Genomic DNA, 20491 nt, shown 5'->3' on the forward strand with positions numbered 1-20491 from the left:
GAGGTGGGGCAGGAGGTAAAAACATTACTTGGCACTCATCATTCCTTGTCTCATGACTCAGGTGGACAGTGTCTCATTTCACTAACTAGTGGAGGAACATTGTCCATCCACAGCCACCCTCTGGTGCCCTCGCTGTTGTTTACAAACCTTGGGTGACGGATGGGCAGGGTTAATGCAGAAGCCATGAGCCTGTATCCTGCAGCAAACAGAGGGAAGGTTTGGCTTCCGAAGAACATAATTTTTCCCCACATAATAGAATAATAAACTTACTTGAAAGCTGGTTACAAAAAAATAAAATAAACAGCCTCTCTCCTGAAAAGGTTTAATTCACTGTGCTTTGGACTCACAAATCAGCACAGTAGCTTCTTGTCTCTAACACTGTGCCTCATTCATGGGCCTTGTATTTTTGGAACATATTTTTTGCGGGGACATTGAAAAAAACGTAACCGTCACGTTTGCTTTTCTCCATCAGATAGAGCAAGCCGCCCCACACATAGGAGGATAAACTGCGCCATTGCAATCTTCACTTAACAAACCTCGTGTTTTTTCGTTCACTGCCCACTGCAACCACCCGGTCTGATGGCCTTTCCAATTCATGTGCCCTTTTCTAGCAAGGCATCAACGGGAGTTTTAAAACATGAACTTGTTTATGGGTTTTTATTAACAGAGGTCAAATGTGTGGCGTGCGGCTTCCCACAAGGCCTTGTGCTCTGCGGTGTTTCAGAGGCCCAGCTTGTTAATGCTCTAGAGAAGCGGGGAAACAGCCAGGGCATCCGGGAAAGGATGTATACATGAAACAGCAGGAGAAATCTTGGAGGATCTTAACAGTTTGTGTGATTTTCATGTAGACCCAGCACTGTATTGGGCATAGAGATCCTGCCTGCTACCAGGGCCAGACTGGAAACCAAAAACACCCCGATTAAAATATTCAATCCAACCACTCTGCAGGAGGCCACAAAAGGAATAGGGCAATGGGGTCACCCCTTGAAGCTCTGAATGCAGAACCCTAGCCTGCACCCTAGGAGAGGAGTATTAGTGTGGCAAAACAGGCACTCCGGAAGTGCTTGCTACCAATGTCTTCTGCGCCTTACATATAATGTATACCGTTTTACATTGTGGTGATGCTGTTGGCCTTATATTAAAAGTAGAGACAACAAAGGTATCTCAGCGATGTTTTGAGATGGCTCATCATTATCAGGGCCACTGAAACAATCAGGGAAGCGAAGACCCAACTATGAGGCAGAGTTGACTAAATTATTTGGCAAGAAGTGGCAAATTATGTGTCACAGTGCGACACATGTTACAACATTAGTTCATTATTTTTACACATTAGCACTGCTTGGGCAAAGGTTTTACCCCTTTAGTACCAATTTAACACCCAAGTATAGCAATAAGCAACTGAAGGGTGAACAATAACTCTTTGCAAAGGGCATTCACTGCACAGTATCATGTGTCTCTACAGCCGGGTTTTTAGTATCTTCTCATCCCTTTCAGCTAGAAACAAAGGCCCAGATTTAAGAGGGCCGAGCGCCATCCTACTGACACATTAGCCTATTTTTTTTATGCTAATGTGGCATTAGATGGTCAAAAATGCCGCACCATATTTACAAAGTGGCGCAATGCTTGCATTGTGCCACTTTGTAACCCCTTGTGCGACATTATGCCTGCTCCAGGCATAATGTATGCAAGGGGGGTGTTCCCCCATTAGGGAGGCAAAAAAATGGTGCAAAGAAATCTAAGAGATTTCTTTGCGTCATTTTTATCGCTATTCTTAACACCTGCTCAGGGCAGGCGTTAAAAAGAGGCTCCCATTCCTTTCAATGAGCCTCTGGGTGTTTTGCGGGATTAGCTTAAAAAAAAAAATTACGCTAATCCTGCAAAGCGCCGAACTACCATAAAAAATTATGACGCTAGTTCCAGTACTACCTCCATGGTGTGCCGTATCTCAAATATGATGCAGGCATGGTGGCGTTAGGGGGGCGCTAAAGGGTGCGAGAAAAGTGTTGCTGCACTATGTGCAACGCCACTTTTCATATATCTGCCGCAAAGTATTTGTGCTAGAACCTGCAAATTATTGAGCACATCATGGATTATGTAGGAAATCCATAATTATGCGTAAAACACCCTAAAACTACAGACCTCCACCTCGCCTACCTTTTCTGTGCAAGAAAGATTTCTGCACACATAGGTATACATTTTAATAGTAAAGTGGGAGAACTAAGGGTGAGTGGTGAGAAAATGGGCAGTTATTACTACTAAAAACTAGGGGGTTTAGGAAATTTAAGAAGAGGTTTGCTGAAACAAAACACATATCCACAAAAAGTAATGCAATTGCAATTCACACTTCTAAAATTACTAAAGCCATAGAGATGTCAAAACAACCTCAAATGTATTTCAGCAGTCTTGGAGTAAGTTAAGAACCACTATAATCGCATTGAAAAAATGGAGACAAGAAATTAAAATATCACCCCATTGGAACTAATGTTAAATAAATTAAATTGTTTGATAAATAACATTATATATACATTTTCTCTTTGAAAGCTAAAAATGTATATGTTACTAGTGATTTTTTTTAAATAATGAAAATTAAATTGACATTTAAACTTTTCTAAAAATACATATTTAAACATCAAAGGTTTTTTTTAAAAAAAGATTCATATAAACATACGTTTGTTTAAATGAATTAAATATATAAAGGTTAACCTGTTTTACTAAATATTAAATTGAAATGAAAATTTTAGTGAAGATGAGGAAAATATCATTATTGTTTAAAAAATGAATACTTCTATTTTAACTAGTTAGTGGCATATCTACAAGGAACTGGCGCATCAGCTCCGATGCCCCAGATTCCTTGCATCAACCTGCGCCCTCCTAACAACACTATGGTAGCGCTGTATGTACAATACAGCGCACCTGGCCCTCGTTAGCACAATTGCGCCAAACATTTTGGTGCAGTTGTGGCGTTTTGCTGGACTAGTGTAAAAAATGTTGCCGCTAGTCCAGCAAAGCTCAGGGAGGCCCATAGGATATAGCACTAGTGTCATTTTAACGCCTGCCCTGGGCAGGCATTAAAAAATGACACTAGAATGACACAGTGAAATCTTGTAGATTTCACTGCACCATTTTTTGGGGCCTTCCTGTGGAGGAACGCCTCCCTTGAATACATTATACCTGGCACAGCTATATGTGGAGCAAGGGATTACAAAGTGGTGCAGTGGTACCATTGCACCACTTTGTAAATAGGGCGCAGGGTGAGGGCCTGTTTAGCGCCGTCGTAGCGTAAAAAACAATGCTGCTACAGAGGCGCTGAGGTGCGCAAGGGACTTTTAAATATGTCCCTTAGATTTGACTATTTATTACACATTTATTTGATGCGTTTATGTGGTTTAAAATGGTATTTGATTATTTCCAGGTTAGTAATATATACTTTAAACTGATATATTTGTATAAAACAGAAAAATACTTTTATTTTTGCTAAATTGAATAATAAACGTTAATAATTCTACCCACTATCCAATGGTGGGCTCTCTACCTTAGCAGCAGAGATCTCCAAGGACAGGGGAAAAGTTACCAGTAGTAAATTTACACTTGTAAATTCTGTTGTAGGAGCTGATGGAGGCATGTAAGTCAAGATCTAAGTGTAAATCTCAACTCAGAAATGGCGAATGGGAAAACCATGGCGAGGCACACGTATATGTAGGAGTAGATATACATGTATATTTTTGCCTTTCTGAATTGAGCCCTAAGTCTGCCCCCTTTACAAATATACAAACACCCTGAGTTGGGCCGCTATTCCCTGAAGGATGGTCATTGTAAACGTTACAGTTGCATGTGATAGTGTGATAGTTGGCTTAAACTTAGGCCCTTATAAAGTTTGGCTTGGTGATCTCCATGAAAGTTGTGTCTGGGGTTACCAGCCCTATTAGCATCATAAGTGATGTAGGAATGCTATGGCTTGTGTGTTTTCTCCTAGAGATTTCACATGTTCAGAGCAGTGAAAACGTCCTGCAAAATATTGGCGGCAAATGGGGAAAACAGTGGGGATGAGTGTGGAAACCACAGCATCCTGTATAGTATTCCCAATTCCAGTTGGTAATATCAGAACTGCACGGTGAGAGTTTTAGTACTGCATAGTATCTGGCACTGGATGCAATACTCCCATGCCATGTTAATAGGCCATTCACAATGAGTTGTTAGGTGTCTTTACCCATGTGTTTTGCTCAGTGAGCTCCTTAGCAAAGAAGTGCTTTCCTTTCTTCTCCCTACTCCAGTCTTGGCAGGACTTGAGACTTTTTCTACATCTCTCTGCCTCGGAGGCAGCTTAAGAGGACAGGATGGGGGAACTGAGAACAATGAGCCTGATTTTGGAGGCAGCCGATGAAACACTAAGATCAAACAATGAATTTCGGGGGACAAGTAATGACCATCTGGTACTAATTAGAGGGCTTCCAGGATCAAGGAATAGCCTTTTTGGGACAATTAAAGAACAGGCTCCAATTAATTATCTGGAACCAATTATTGGCTAGCAGCCTATTAATGAGCATGATCCAGTTAATAAAATAGAACAAATTAATGCAGTGGTACCAATTACTGAGTTAGAAGTAGTTAATACATTGAATATATTAATGAATTTTTGGTAGGTGTTAATAAGCTTATAGCTAAGCTTCTAAAACTAGGTGGGTGCTAGAGGGATAAATGGCTGATCCAGCTGGGGTCAAATGGCCCTCGATGGAGGAATAAAGCAGCTGATTGTTAGCTGCAAAGAATTTTTCACTGGGTAAGAAACAGCAATAACGGGGTAAGAGCTGGTCTCTAAAGTACAGAGCATATCACTCAGAGCACTCACAGGGCTGATGATTGATTGACGTGGGGGCACAGAGCAGATTACCGGGGACAAGCATAGGGTGCATTTTGGTGGAGTGGGGCACCAGAACACTGGATTCACAGAGGTCATCAGTGGGGTAGACATCTTGTTTTTTTACAGGTAAAATATTTTATCCATTGGGGGATAAGGAGTTCCTCAATGATGGAGCTATACAGACAGAGATGTGCTGCACCCCAGAGAACAGTGAAAAGAGCTGATCTTTGTTTCGCAACGGCACAGACATTAGAATAGGAGTGCAGTGGGCGTAACCAATGTATGGCACACACTTGTTCAATTAGCACCCATCATAACCAAAATAATAAATGCCTCTGATGAGAAGGACCCTTTAGTGAGGGAGTGTAATTACGATCCCCTCAAATTAACATACCTATACAATAGGTTTTGATAATCCCTGCCCTCTCTTTTGTAAATGTAAAACATTGTGGAAGAGGAAACATACATAGTAGTGGAATTTGGAATTTATGGTAGCTCTTGGTAATGTTTCTGGTTGGCAAGTATATACATATATATAAATATAAATATAAATACATTTATGGCATGTAGTGCTGCAGATTCACATGCTGTGCATGTATCTCCATCTAGTGTTGGGCTTGGAGTGATACAAATAGTTTTTCTTCAAAGAAGTGTGTTTTTTGAGTGATGGGATCAATTGACTCCTCTTCTCAGTGATAGTGTGCATGGGCATCGACTCCTTTGTTAGATTGTTTTCCCGCAGGAGGGTGAAGTAAGGAGTGAAGAATTGTGTGTGTACAAATATATATAGAAAGTAAAGAAGATGTCCATGCAATGTATATACATATCATAGTTACATGATTAAGTACTACAAGGGACTATCTGCTCCCGGGATGGAGGGAGGGTGCATGTGAATCTGCAGCACTACATGCCATGAACAGATGTACACTTGGTAAGTGACATTTTCCATTCGATGGCATGTGTAGCTGCAGACTGAAAAGCAATTCTCCTCCCAAGTAAGTGGTGGTTAGCCCGTAGGAGTTAAAGTAGTTTGAAATAGTGTGCTTAGCACTGCTTGACCAACATTCACTTGTTGTCGAGATAACACATCCACACAGTAGTGTTTAGTGAATGTGTGTGGTGTGGACCATGTGGCTGCTTTGCATATGTCTGTCATTGGTATTTTCCCTAAGAATGCCATAAAGGCACCCTTTTTATTAGTGGAATGTGCTTTTGGAATTACTAATAGATGCCTTTTCACCTTGAATTAGCCCGTTTGAATACACTTTACAATCCATCTAGCTAATCCTTGTTTAGAAATAGGATTACCTTTATGAGGTTGTTTGAAAGCAACAAAAAGTTGTTTAGTTTTACTAAAGTCTTTCGTTCTGTCTACGTAATACATTAGAGCTTTTTTGAGATCAATCGTGTGGAGAGCTCTTTCAGCAGTAGAATCTGGCTGTGGAAAGAAGACTGGCAATTCGACTGTCTGATTAATATGAAAGGGTGAAACCACTTTAGGTAAGAATTTAGGATTTGTCCTAAGTACTACTTTGTGTTTGTGTACTTGGAAGAAAGGTTCTTCTAAAGTAAATGTTTGAACCTTCCATGCTAGAAATCTAATAGCGCACGATTGCATGGGTTCAAATGGGGGACCCATGAGTCTTGTGAGCACAATATTAAGATTCCTTGCAGGAGCTAGTCGAACTCTAGGTGGAATAAATCATTTAAGTCCTTCCATAAATGCTTTCATGACAAGAACTCTAAACAGAGAGGTATGTTGTCTGTTTTGTAGGTAGGCTGATATTGCTGTAAAATGAATTTGATTAGACGAATAGGCAAGATTTGCTTTTTGTAAATAAAGCAAATAACACACAATATCCTGTACTGATGCTTTAAGTGGATCAATATTTTTAGGTTGGCAGTATTATACAAAATGTTTCCATTTATTTGTGTAGCACTGCCTGGTTGTCGGTTTACATGCTTGTTTTAGAATGTCAATACATTCTAATGGATGCTGTAGGTATCCAAATTCTATGACCTCAGGAGCCAGATACCAAAGTTGAGCACACTGGGATTGGGATGCCTGATTTGACCCGTGTTCTGAGTTAACAGGTCTGGTCTGTTTGAAAGCTTGTGATGTGGTACTACTGACAGATCCAGCAGTGTTGTGTACCAGTGTTGACGTGCCCACGTGGAAGCAATGAGTATCATAGGGAGGGAAGTGTGACGCATCTTGTTGACCAGAAATGGAATTAACGGGAGAGGGGGGAAAAGCTTAAGCAAATATTTCTGACCAGTTGATCCATAGAGCATTGCCCTTGGATTGAGGGTGTGGGTATCTGGATGTGATGTTTTGGCATTTTTCATTTTTGCTTGTTGCGAAAAGGTCTCTGTTTGGTGTTCCCCACATCTGAAAGTTATATTGGATTACTTGTGGGTGAATCTCCCATTCGTGTATTTGTTGCTGCGTCCTGCTTAGAAGGTCCGCTAGCTGGTTGTGTATCGCTGGGATGTATTCCGCTAGCAGGTGAATGTGATTGTGAACTGCCCATTTCCAAATTGTTTGTGCTAGAAGGGACAATTGGGATGAATGTGTCCCCCCCTGTTTTTACAGATAATACATTGTTGTCATGTTGTCTGTCCTTATTAAGACAATTTTGTGTATGATATGTGGTTGGAATGCTTTGATGGCTAAGAACACTGCTAGTAATTCCAAGTGGTTTATGTAGTAAGTTTGCTGGATTGAGTCCCATTCTCCTTGTATTGTCAGATTGTTGAGGTGGGCTCCCCAACCTGTCATTGACGCATCTGTTGTGGTTATGGTCTGTGGCACAGGGTCCTGAAATGGCCGCCCTTTAGCTAAGTTGTTGTGATTCCACCATTGCAGAGATTTGTAAATTTGGCGGTCTAACAACACTAGATCCTGTAGTTGACCCTGTGCCTGAGACCATTGTCTTGAGAGACACTGTTGCAGTGGTCTCATGTTTAGAAGTGCATTTGGCACTATTGCTATGCATGATGCCATCATTCCCAATAGTTTCATGACAAATCTTACTGTGTACGTTTGATTGGCACGTAATTGGGATATGAGGGACTTAAACGTTTGTATCCGTTGTGGATTTGGGTAGGCTAATGCTGACTGAGTATTCAGAATTTCTCCTAGATAGGGTTGAATTTGTGCTGGCTGAAGGTGAGATTTCTGGTAATTGATTGAAAACCCTAATTAGTGTAGGGTATCTATTGTCTTTTGTGTGTGTTGTTGGCAGTTTGGAATAGTCCTGGATTTTATTAACCAGTCATCTAGGTAAGGGAAGACAGGTTTGTGTTGCCTTCTGAGGTATGCTGCAACTACAGTTAGACATTTTGTGAACCCTCTTGGTGCTGTTGTTACCCCGAAGGGTAGTACCTTGAATTGATATTATGAACCTTAGATACTTGCAGTGAGCTAGGTGTATAGTAATGTGGAAGTAAGCGTCCTTTAGGTCTTACGCTCTCATGTAGTCTTGTTTTTGAAGCAAGAGAATGACATCCTGTAGAGTGACCATGTGAAAATGCTCTGACAGGATATATAGATTTAGAGGCCTGAGATCGAGAATGGGTCTGAGAGTGCTATCCTTTCTGGTAAAAGGAACCATAGGGAATATACTCCTGTTCTTTCCTGTGAGATGGGAACTATTTCTATTGCTTCCTTGAGTAGTAGAGATTGTACCTCTTGTTTTAGTAGAATAGTGTGTTCTGGAGAGAGTCTGTGAGAATAAGGTGGAATGTTTGGTGGAGTAGAGATTAGCTCTAGGCAATAACCACTGCAGAAAATTGAGAGTACCCATTGATCTGTAGTAATCTTTTGCCAGTGAGAATGGAATTGTGGCAGACTTCCTCTCACAGGAGATGTATGGTGCCGTGGAATGTTTGGGAAGTCATTGTTTTGTGGATGTTGAAGCACCCTTTGAGGCTGGGAATTTACCTATGGACCTAAAATGTTGTCCTCTGTAAGAGCTCTGAATGATCCCCATGCATAATACTGCTGGCCTTGCTTTGAATGGGAGGTGGAAGCCTATATAGTTTGGGTTTTAAATCCTCCCCTAAATTGTGGTTTTCAAAAGGAACCCCGAAATGGTGTGTTATAAAGCGCTCCCATGGCTTTTGCTGTGTCAGAATCTTTTTTGAGTTTTTCTATGGTTGAGTCCACCTCTGGACCAAAAAGATGTTGTTTATTAAATGGTTGTTAAGGACCGCCTGCTGTATTTCTGGTTTGAAATCGGAGGACCTCAACCATGCATGTCACCTAATAGTAATGCTAGTATTAATTCCTCTAGCTGCAGTGTCAGCTGCACCTAGAGCAAACCTAATTTGATTATTTGTGATAGCCTGACCTTGCTCTACAATTTGCTGCACCCTTTTTTGGTGTTCTTTGGGGAGATATTTCAAGAATTCTTGCATCTCATCCCAATGTGCCCTGTCGAATCTTGCTAACAGGGCATGGGAATTGGCAGTACGCCATTGGTTGGCTGCTTGTGTTGCCACCCTTTTCCCCACCGCATCAAATTTATGGCTTACCTTGTTGGGGGGGGGGGTATCTCCAGAAGACTGAGTATTGGTGCGCTTCCTGGCTGCACTGAACACAATAGAATCTGGTGGTAATTGCTGTGAGATGTAAATTGGGTCAGTTGGTGCAGGCTTATATTTTTTGTCAATTCTTGGTTTTAAAACCCTAGCTTTAACTGGTTCTTTGAAAATTTTGTCTGCATGTTTATGCAAACCAGGAAGCATTGGTAGACTCTGGTATTGCTTATGAGTTGAGAACAGGGTGTTGAAAAGAAAGACCTCCTCTAAAGGTTCTGCATGCCTTTGTACTCCACGGTATGCAGCTGCTCTGGAGATAACTTGGTTGTATGCTGTACTATCCTCAAGTGGAGATGTTCTGTTGGGATACACATCTGGATCATTAGGTGGGATAGGATCTGAATCGAACATATCCCATGGATCTATGGTGTAACTAGAATCACCCCTTTCTTCTTCTGGTGAGGCAGTGTGAGAGTGTGATTGTGAAGGTGGTGGTGGTGGAGTCAGAGGTTGTGGTGAAAAGGAAAGTTGCGATCAATGTGGTGGAGAAAGCTCAACATGTTTTGGCTTTTCTTTTTTGCTTGTAGATATTTGCCGGTGGTGGGGCAGTCTCCAGAGTTTCTTGGAATGCTAACTTCCTTTTAGTCTATGGAGGCGGAGAAGTATTGATTTTTCCAGTCTCTTTCTGGATTTGAATTCTCCTTTGTTTTCTGTCCATGATCTCCAAAATAGGTTGAATGTCTCATTCCTCCATTTGATGTTCTAAAGCATGTTTTGTGCATTTAGAGGAATGTTTGGTAAATGTCTTTGGCACATGCTTCATTCGAGTCAAAAGCCCTGTTTCTTCTGTGTATGATGTTTTTTTCAGCTCTGAAGTTGGACCGAGATGTTTTGGGTCCGAAGCTGTTAGCCGAGGTTTCAGCTCTGAAGCAGAGCATACTTTTTTCAGATCCGATGCTTGCATTTTTCGTCTCGACACCAAAACAGGTGCGGTAGCCTGTTGAGAGAGTGCCCTGGCCTTTTTCGGCGCCGAACTCGAGGGTCGTCGACAATTAATTTTTTCCAGGTGGAACCATGGCTTAAAAGCAGTGATGCACCCAAGGTCTTGACTGATTTTTTAAGTTGGGGTAGGTGTACTCACGTACTGCGCCGCAGATATTGCCTGGCTGTCGTCCTCTGAATCCTGCTCGGAGTCGCAGTCTGGGATCGAAACTGCCATTTGTGGCTGCTCTTCGCCAAGGACGTTGGGGTGGACTCTGAGTTTTGACGCCATCTCCATTCTTCTTGCCCTTCAATCGCTTCACATTTTCTTCGATCGAAAAGACAGACAGGCCTCACAGCTTTCCTCTCGGTGTTCTGGAGAAAGGCAGAGATTACACACCAAGTGCTGCCCGGTGTATGGGAACTTGGCGTGGCACAGAGGACAGAATCAGAATGGAGTCAGATCCATTAGCCTTTGATGCAGTGGGCCCGAACAGGCCCTAAGAGGGTGCGGGCGCCCGAAAGGGCATTTAATTGATCCCAACGGCACTATTGGATCGAGTGCAGAAGGAAACCGTGTTCGAAACAATACTGACGGTATGAGAATAGTTTGAAAGATTAGAGAATTCCCTAACCGAAAATCCTGGAGCGAGAGGGAACATGTCTGAACCCGACAGCAGAAAGAAAACAATCTAACAAAGGAGTTGATGCCCATGCTCACTACCACCGAGAGGAGGAGTCACTCGATCCCGTGAACTGAAAAAAACACTTCTTCAAAGAAAAACAACTTGTAACACTCCGAGCCCAACACTAGATGGCGATATATGCACAGCATGTGTATCTGCAGCTACACATGCCATCGAATACATATATATATACATATATATATATATATATATATATATATATATATATATATATATATATATATATATATATATATATATATGTATATATATATATATATATATATATATATATATATATATGAGCCAAGTAATGACTGTCCATTAGGATTAAAGAAGAGCTCCAGGAGCTCTAGATGGTCATATTCTTCGGATGGAATGGCAACCCCCACCAATATTTTCAACACTAAGGTTTGATCCCAGCAAGCACAACACTCGCCACACTCGAATGACTGATGCAGAAGTGATTTATGAATTAGTTAGCATCCACTGGAAACATTATGGGGGTTATTACAACTTTGGAGGAGGTGTTAATCCGTCCCAAAAGTGACGGTAAAGTGACGGATATACCATCAGCCGTATTACGAGTTCCATAGGATATAATGGACTCGTAATACGGCTGGTGGTATATCCGTGACTTTACCGTCACTTTTGGGACGGATTAACACCTCCTCCAAAGTTGTAATAACCCCCTATGTGTTTTGACTAAACAAGCGCTCTTGGTCATGCAGAGAACCCAGGTAGGATATATTTATAGTTATCGTTGTACCCACTGTTTGAACATACAACATGCAGTTATTTTCCATTCATAGGCCCTAGTTTACTTCAAACTCTGTCCACCAACCACATGTTGTTTGAATGATGGAACTCTGGTAAAGGGTGTCCAGAGAGGGACCTCCCACTTCTCATTATTGGTAGCCATGATTACTTTAATATTCATGACCCTTTTTAACCATAAGGTAAAACACGAGTGCAGATTCTTCAAGTCAGCAATGGAGAGCAAAGACATACACAGGAAACAGGACTTTACCTCGAAGTGGATTCCAGCATTCATCATCCCTGCCTTCATGAGTAAAGGTTCTATATGTTGGCCTACAACTGTATGATAACATAGGGACCAAGAATGACACATAAGTTTCTTATCAAGAGGTTGCTTTTGCAAGTTGCACTCAATTCACCTGGCATCTTTTCTTAGACAGAGACTTCCAGATGTCAAAGGATCTGCAAAGAAACAACCACTTCTGCTGTTCCGGTTGGCATTGTGGGTTGGGTGCCTGGAAAGCACCGCAATAAGGGAGACGTGATTTCATAATCAAACCTATCTGGAAATGTGCATGCAAGTTATTTATCGTGCAGTTTCCCCCAACATAATTAGCAAAACGGTGACGTTTTGTGCAAAAGTCTGCATTTGTTGGGAAATGTAAGTGCATGTAAGAAATCCAATATTTTTACCATTTATCTTTTCGAGGACCTACCAGAATTAGGCACAATCAAGTGGCCACCCAGAGAGTTGAAGGTGCCGAAGGCAGTGCATGATGGGTCAGTGTGTCGAGCCAGGCTCTGGTTCTTCATGTTGAGGGTCTCGTTCTCCAGTAGGCACTGGGTGATCTGCGGAGACAGCTTCGAGGTGTAGTCGGAGAGTTCGTCTTGCGGCGTGACTGCGCCGGAGGAGCTGAATACCTTGATTTTCAGGTTGGGCAGCGGATCCAGCAGTGGAGAATTTGTCATCGGGATTTTGTCGGAGACATCGTGCAGGGCATAAACGGGGCCTCGGTACAGCGCGGCTGCAGTGGTGAGGTCCGGCGGCACCGCTAATAGATCTGTAAGTGCACAAAGCAGAAAGTCACAACTGTCTGTTAGCGCACCTTCTTGCTATCATTGGAGTTCAAACGAGGCTGCAACTCAAGCTCTCCCTTGGGTGATCTTGTGTTTATATCTCAGGATTAGGAGCAAATAACCACTAGAGCCTATGGTAAATGTCAGTTCTTCTTCACATATCTCCATGAGTTAAAATGTTTTTTTCCGCTTTATCCTACTGTCATCATGCACTGATGTAGGGCACTCACAATATACGCAAAGCACCACATGAATGATGAAGACACTTGATGGCACCTACCATTTCCTTGAGGGATGCTCGCATCCACGGAAAGGGGAGTAGATGTTTAATTTGCCCTTGACATGCTTTCTCATTTGTTAAATGGTGATAAACAGGCAACGAGTGACAAAAGCTTTCACTGCCAGTTAGATTTAGTATGTATTTTCATTAGACAGCTCTTCCCATAAACATTCCTCACTGGGCTTATTCACAACAGCCAGTTCCCTTTGCTGAAGGCAGAACATCAGGTCCCCTGCACTCAAGGCTTTTATGACACACTAGAGGGGGTCACTTCCACATCAAACATGACTCTCGAGCAGATTTGGTCGAACTACAGTCGATTACTTGTCCAAATGTCCAATGCAACAACCACAGTCTCCAGTGAAAGACACCAAAAACAGAGGAAGCAAAACGCTGTATTCAAAAGGGGTTACTCGAGTTTATGGACCAAAAAGGAATGGGAAACCATTACACTACGAGCCTTTCAAGTCACACAAGTTTGCCCAACTAGAAACTATCATTCGTTTTCATACATTAATGCGACGCAAGATGCCAAGAACCGCGAAAGAGAGCTGGCAATCTACTCCTCACAGTCATCGAGAACCGTAAAAACGTCCTAACAACTCTGACACGCCCACTCTCATACTGCGTCAGAAGCTGAGGGAACCACGGGCCCGTCAACCCGGCTTGTCCCTGCTCTCTTCGATGCTGTGGACTATTTCATGGCAAAGCCTGTCTTTGCTATTGAGATACGACTGTTCTGCTGTGTATGTGGCCGTTCATTTTGATCATTGCCACAGACTGTCAGCCCCCCTAACAAATGTCATCTCAAACACCCTGATTATAGGTCCATATTTGTAAATGGAAATGCTCATATCATTGTGCTGGGATTGCCGAGGCACTTAAGTTCCACCTATTATAATTTCCTTCTCCCTAGTCTAGGACTAGACAGATTGAAAACCTTTAGGTCCATATTTATAAATTTTTAGCGCCGCATTTGCGTCGTTTTTTGGCGCAAACTTACAAAATACAATTGTATTTTGGAAGTTTGCGCTGCTTTTGCGCCAAAAAATGGCGCAAATGCGGCGCTAAAGAAGTATAAATATGGGCCTTAGTTCCTGCTCATACAGGGTCCGGATCACAAAAGCCATTATGATTAGTAAAGTAGTACTACAAAAGTACTCTTTTACATATACTTATCTGGCTGTATCTTGCCCCCGCAATTTTCAGCTCCCCGGTGGTAAAGGTGCATAGGGGGCACAGTCCTTTCTATTAGTAGTGACTGTATAGAAATATTCCAGAACGTTCACATTTTATTCACATTTAAGATGTTATGGGGTATATTCACAGTGGCATTTATGAGAACGGAAAATAGTACTATGGGAGTACTAATTCAGGTACTCCAAAATGCCTTTGTGAAGAGGCCCCAACATGTCAAATGCTGTCTTCACCCCGTATTGGTAGCCTTCTTGTGTATGGTCTCTACTCCAAGAATTTCTTTTGATGGTGAGATCTCCAGAACCATACACCATACTCCACAACATTCTGAAACGTCTAAGTCTAACTACAATTTCTGAATTAAAGTTAATATACCACAAAATGCGTTTATTAAACTTTCAAGCGTTTTAGCCCCTGCAGGCCTCCTTTCGAAGAATCGGAAGACTGAAACACAAGAATGGGTTACTGTGCTTTTGCTTCCACTGTGCAGAATGGCCTGGAAGAGCTCTGTGTACTCCGCATAAGTACATGCTTCTATGAACAACACACAAAGGAGCAAATATGACATACCTTGTCTTGCCGTCTTGATGTTAACAGCTTGAAATCCGCCATTGAGTGCCGAGGAGTCAATAATGTCCGACTCAAAGTCCCTGTGGTTCTTCCGGTACACGAACAGAGCCACGATCACAGAAATGGCCACGCAGACAATCACAGCGATCACAATGCCCACGTAAAGTGCCACGTCATCAGAGTTTGGGGCAGCTGACAAGGTAACAAGGAAACAGGTATGTTAGATAATCATGTATGTGCTTAAAGTGTTGCGCCACCAGGTTCCCCCAGTACCTCTACCCAAGGAACACTACTGTCAAACAACTGTCTTAGGGCCTCATTATGAGGCTGGTGGTCTTGAGACCAGCAGTCCCGCAGTGGTAGGACCACCGCACTCCAGGCAGTCCGACCCCCATATATAGACCCTGGTGGGTGGAATGCCAGGGGACTGCCTCCACCTCCAGGAACCTGGCTCCTGGCAGCATGGCGGTGGTCGGAGTCGTGGTCAGCCACAGCGGCACTGAGTTCAGCACTGCCTTGCTGATCACAAGTCCAGTTTCTGCCAGCTTCCTCCTGGTGGGGACCCCGCCATGAAAAAGCTGGCGGAAAACCAGTGCTGGGAACCACAGGGACATCGCTGCACTGCCCATGACCATGTTGTGGGCAGTGCAGGGGACCCCCTGCCCAGCACCCTTGGCATGCACACTGTCTGCTACGACTCCGTGCGACAGCATTTACCTCCGCTCCATGAGGAGCCAAGGCCAATGCTGCCACGTGGTTTCCACTGGGATAACCGGTGGAAACCTCTGACTTTAGCCCAGTGGAAACCTTGTAATCGGCCTGGGGGAGAGACTGCCAGCACCGTGGCGGTCGCCTCTCCACAAGGCCGGCGGGAGGACTGTTGGCCTGCCAGTCTCGTAATGAGGCCCTTAGTCTGCACAATACAAAATTTGAGGAAGGACACAATACCAAAGAAAGAGTGATGAACAAAGTGCTTAACAATACTGGGAGTGCAGCATTAATCTGTCAAGGGCCAATTTTACATGCTTTTCATTGGAAGATAACCTTTGTTTACTTTATTCAGGCCACAGAGAGTGGCTTAATACCTTGTTCAGCGGGAGGCAAAACCTTATCTGGTTATAGATGTACTTTTCGAGGAGCAGCTTTCATTTTTTGTGAATCAAGGAATGCTTTATTTGTATGCACAGATGCTACTTGTGTGACGTTGGGTTATGAACGACACTCATTGCCTGGCACTCCTTTTCAGTTCAACCTCATCGTAACACAAGTCTAGAAAACACACACAGTGAACAGAAGACCACATCAAGCCACAGCAGTACATTATACGTTTTACACCCTTCGCTGTTCACAAATTGTGCAAAAATCTATTTCTAGCCAGTAGCCTAAGAGCAGCGCTGCGGAAAGTTTCCGCTTGGAAAGCTGTGACATCGGCAGTGATAGATATATGTAGCGAAGCCTAACTCACTGCTTAAAAAGAGGTTTTCTCATTTGAGCGTCCCCTTGCAAGCAGCAAGGAGGTTAACAAAGCTACTATCTGAGTGGCCTTTCTGTGGTGTACATGGGTGTAAACTACACCTCTCTTACCTTCAGAAAGAGACTTAAGATACAAAATACAAGATTTTCTAATCTTTGTGGAGACATTTTTAGTGGAGATCCAGCTGTGGCCTACATACCATCAGCCACTATGATACTTATGTATTGCATGTCAGAAATCCCCATGACATTCATGAAGAGACTATTTTGACCACCTAGCTCGCCTACAGAATGCACTAAGGAGCTCCTGTGAAACCTTTTCTTGTTAAATATTTTACTCAGGTGATAAAACGCTGTTTGGATGCCTTTTTAATTTGAAAGAATTGTAGTCAGGGGCATGGCTGTCACAGTGCGGCAGGTGCAGTGTCACCTGGGCCTACCGTGCAAGGGGCCAGGGCCCACCCCTGCCTTTCCTTTCCCTTTGATTTGTTGCTGGCTGCGAGTTAGCTGGGCCCATTTCCCCAGCATACACCAAGGCCCAGAGACACCACTGCTTGTGATACTTTTAACTCCTGATGCAGAGACCTTTGCTGAGCTGTGCTGCAAAAGGGAGCCCTTTTTATTTCTTCTCTGAATAGGCCTACACATATCCATAGAGGACACCGTTCCACAACAGGGGCGTGTCGCGCGTTAGGTGAGGTTCACACGTGCACCTGATGAAAGAGGTTCTATTTCCCATGGTGTCCCATGCACGCATTATGTGGCATTAGAAGGTATGTTTCCTGACCCTTATTAATTGGTTTACAAGGTTTTCTTTAATAAGGTTCCAAGCCACTGAATTTGTTTTCAGAAAGATCCTCCCCATCCCCCTGTGCAAGAAAACAAGGATGAAAGAAAAATACCGAAAGAAAACAGCTTCATTGAGCACTGGTAAAATGAAAAATTTCTCGAGCTTTGGCCAACACTAAATACACATGTTCAGCTCATGGCGACCCCTCAGGCCCTGTAAAAAGCAATCTGGCAGGAAGTGGGGGTGGGGTTGGGAGGGAGGGCGTGTTCAGAAGACTGCTAAAATACAGCCTGGGAGAAGGTCCTTGACTATGTAAGACACTCTCGTGGTACCCAAGTCACAGCAATTTACATTCTTGTGACGAGCAGCCTGCAAGAGCTGTTACCACCTGTGCCCTCCTTACGCCTTCATTTGTTGCTTCACCATTGCAACCCTGATGTTAAGTCTGCTATAGCGCAGCAAGGCACCCGACATGGCGCTCGAACACTGGGCTGCCCGGTCTTTTATACCAAACACTTAAGCTGCAAGACCGACTTGTATCATGCATTGTGAGCTTTAGTGTATGAGCAATATCTTAAAAAAGGAGTTGGGTGAGCTTAAGCCTAAAAACCATAAATGGCAACATAACCTCTAAACTCCCTCTGTCTGGGCAAGATGCCCCAGGAGCTAAACTAGCAACTAGGATCAATGCTTGATGAAAGGAGAACACGATCTGAAGTTTGTAAGGCAAGCACAGCACAGGTTTTGTACGATGAATGCACACTGACAAAGACACAATCCAACAAGGTTTTTTTACTACTGTGACTCCGGAGAGGCCTTTCGAGACTGGGGCCTAAGATTCTTTTCTGTAGATCTTTCACACCATGGCGTATGGGTAATTTACGAGTATGTGCAACTGCACTTAAAGATATGGGTCTGATTAAGGAAAAATGGATAATTTCAGATTGTAGTAACAACACACTCTTGTCCCCATCGCAAAACTGCAAAATTTATTAGTTTTGAGCATTTCTAGAATTTGAACCAAGCTCAGAAGGGTAAAGGGGCACCACATCAGAGTAACATGCATGCACAAGAAAAGGATCACTGGCGATGCACTTGAAAAACTTCGAGGCATATTTACAAGCCCCTTGCGCCTCTCCTTGCACCACAATTTTTTACGCAACGGTAGCATTGAGGAGGTATTTTCGTCTCATCATATTTACAAAGTCTTTGTAACCCCTTGCACCTCATTACACCTCTGTCAGGCATATTGTATGCAAGGGGGGGCGTTCTGGCGCAGGGAGGCCTGAAAAAATAGCCAGTGAAATTTACAACATTTCACTGCACCATTTTTTCTGTCATTTTTAATGCCTGCTCACAGCAGGCATTAACATGACACACTCATCACATTCAATGGGCGCCCCTGTGCTTTGCTGCACTAGTGTCAACATTTTTGCCGCTAGTGTAGTAAAGCGCCACAATTGCTTCAAAAAATGTCGACGCTATTGTGCTAACGACCGCCATAGTTTGCTGTATTGTAAATACAGCACAACCATAGTGTCATTAAGGCCCTCATTATGAACACGGTGGTGAAAACCGCTGTGTTCATGCTGGCGGTCTTCTCATTGACCACCAGCACCCCGGAACCCCACTGGCCGTATTATGTACATTCCTCTGGGCCGGCGGGCGGAAACATTGTTTCTGCCCGCCGGTCCAGAGGAATGCCTGGCCGGAACATTGACGGCGGCTCAAAATGGAGCCGCCGCCAATGCCTCTGTGCGGCGGGTGCAGCTGCACCCATCGCGCAGATCACTCCCCTTAAATCGGGCAGTGACCTGAGCGATGGCGCACTGCACAGGTGCCCCGGTGCACCCCATCTGCCAGCCTTTCCCTGGGGGGAAACCCGCCAGGGAAAGGCTGGAGGCTAAGTGATCATTATCCGAGGGGCAGCACCACTGCCCTGTCGGATAATGATGCCGACCACTGCCAGGCTGCCTGAGGGAGGCAGCCTGGCGGTGAGTGAGGGTCGCCTATGGCGGCCCTCCATGGCTTCATTATGTGGCGGTGTGGGCCGCCATGCCAGCTGGCGGGATGTCCCACCACCGCCGGCATGGCGGCCCACACCACTGTGTTCATAATGACCGCCTAAGTGCCAGTGGGGGGGGGCACATTAAAAGTGATGCATCATTTATGATGCGCTACTTCCTTGTAAATATGCCCCTTTATCCCTTCAGAGTGGTTGGTTCAGTGTACTTGATCTGATGGAAGTGCATTAATATTTGGTGACTGTGGATATTCTAACATTGCTGGGCTATTAGCTTCCCTCCTCCTTGTATGCTTTTAACGTTTGGGTTGTACCTCAGGTCAGAGCTTAAGCAAACTTGATTTTTTACATTCATGGTGAGTTTTAGCCTATGCCAAAAGTAATATCTACTGATAAACAATTGCCCTTCATCTGCGTCTCTGCAACTTTCCTCATACCCCAAGTGCTACTTAATGAACCTTTCCGTTTACCCACAAGACCCCCTCTACTAGACCCTAGCCCATCTTGTCTGCCTTAAACTGATGCAGTGCCGCACATCACACAGCCACGCCACTCATAGAGGTAGGGGGCAAGTCTTTCATTTTACGACTACACAAAGAATGGTGCAGGACAGCTATAGTCTAGCCCCTAAGGTTTGTAAGTACTGGGTGTAATTATCCTTTTTTTAAACTTATGTAGATGCTCTGTTTTAAAATGTTACCATTCATGTATACCAAACCCACCTCACTCCGCCTTGTGTGTGCTTCTACTGGGTCACTCACCACATAGCACCTCTTTGCTTATACTACGTGTTCTTTGTTACACTTTTTCTAATGCTCAGCATGAAATGATGTGTCATGGAGCGTGCACAATAGATTCTTCTCTTGTAGCCAAAAATTTAACCAGAGCCATTGTTTGTTCAGGAGAGATCTATCCTATTTCTTGGAATTCTACTTTTAGAGTAAGGTCTTATAATATCTTCAACTGGAAGATTGCCTATGAGATCTCCCCACTCTTTGCTTTCACACTCCGCTGGGCACAACTCCTCTCTTTTGGGATCCGAAGGGGGTGCTATGGAAATGTAGGCGGCGGCATGGCAAGCAGCCTCCAGATAGTAGGTGACAGCAATCAGCACAGACCTGAATTAACTGAGCATACAGTCCAAAAGGTAACATATTCCCTACCCAGAAGTGTCAGGTTCCTTTCACACAACACTGGTCCCCTCTCATTCGGCATGCATGCATGGCCGGGCTAACAGCGTGCATCTGAATGG

The 20491-nt window shown here is 43.7% G+C and overlaps 1 protein-coding gene across 4 annotated transcripts in view; it reads right to left on the reverse strand.

Annotated features, from left to right (window-relative positions):
* UNC5C (unc-5 netrin receptor C) overlaps positions 1-20491 on the reverse strand; it is a 394404-nt gene that overhangs the window by 78939 nt on the left and 294974 nt on the right. For all 4 annotated transcript variants that reach the window (XM_069238193.1, XM_069238177.1, XM_069238185.1 and 1 more), the window contains 2 exons: positions 14954-15145; positions 12546-12890 (listed from right to left, as the gene is read on the reverse strand). In XM_069238193.1, the coding sequence (XP_069094294.1) occupies positions 12546-12890; positions 14954-15145 (537 nt within the window). The remainder of the gene's footprint in view (positions 1-12545; positions 12891-14953; positions 15146-20491) is intronic.

Source organism: Pleurodeles waltl, chromosome 1_2 (assembly GCF_031143425.1).
Source record: "Pleurodeles waltl isolate 20211129_DDA chromosome 1_2, aPleWal1.hap1.20221129, whole genome shotgun sequence".
Taxonomy (NCBI): Eukaryota; Metazoa; Chordata; class Amphibia; order Caudata; family Salamandridae; genus Pleurodeles; species Pleurodeles waltl.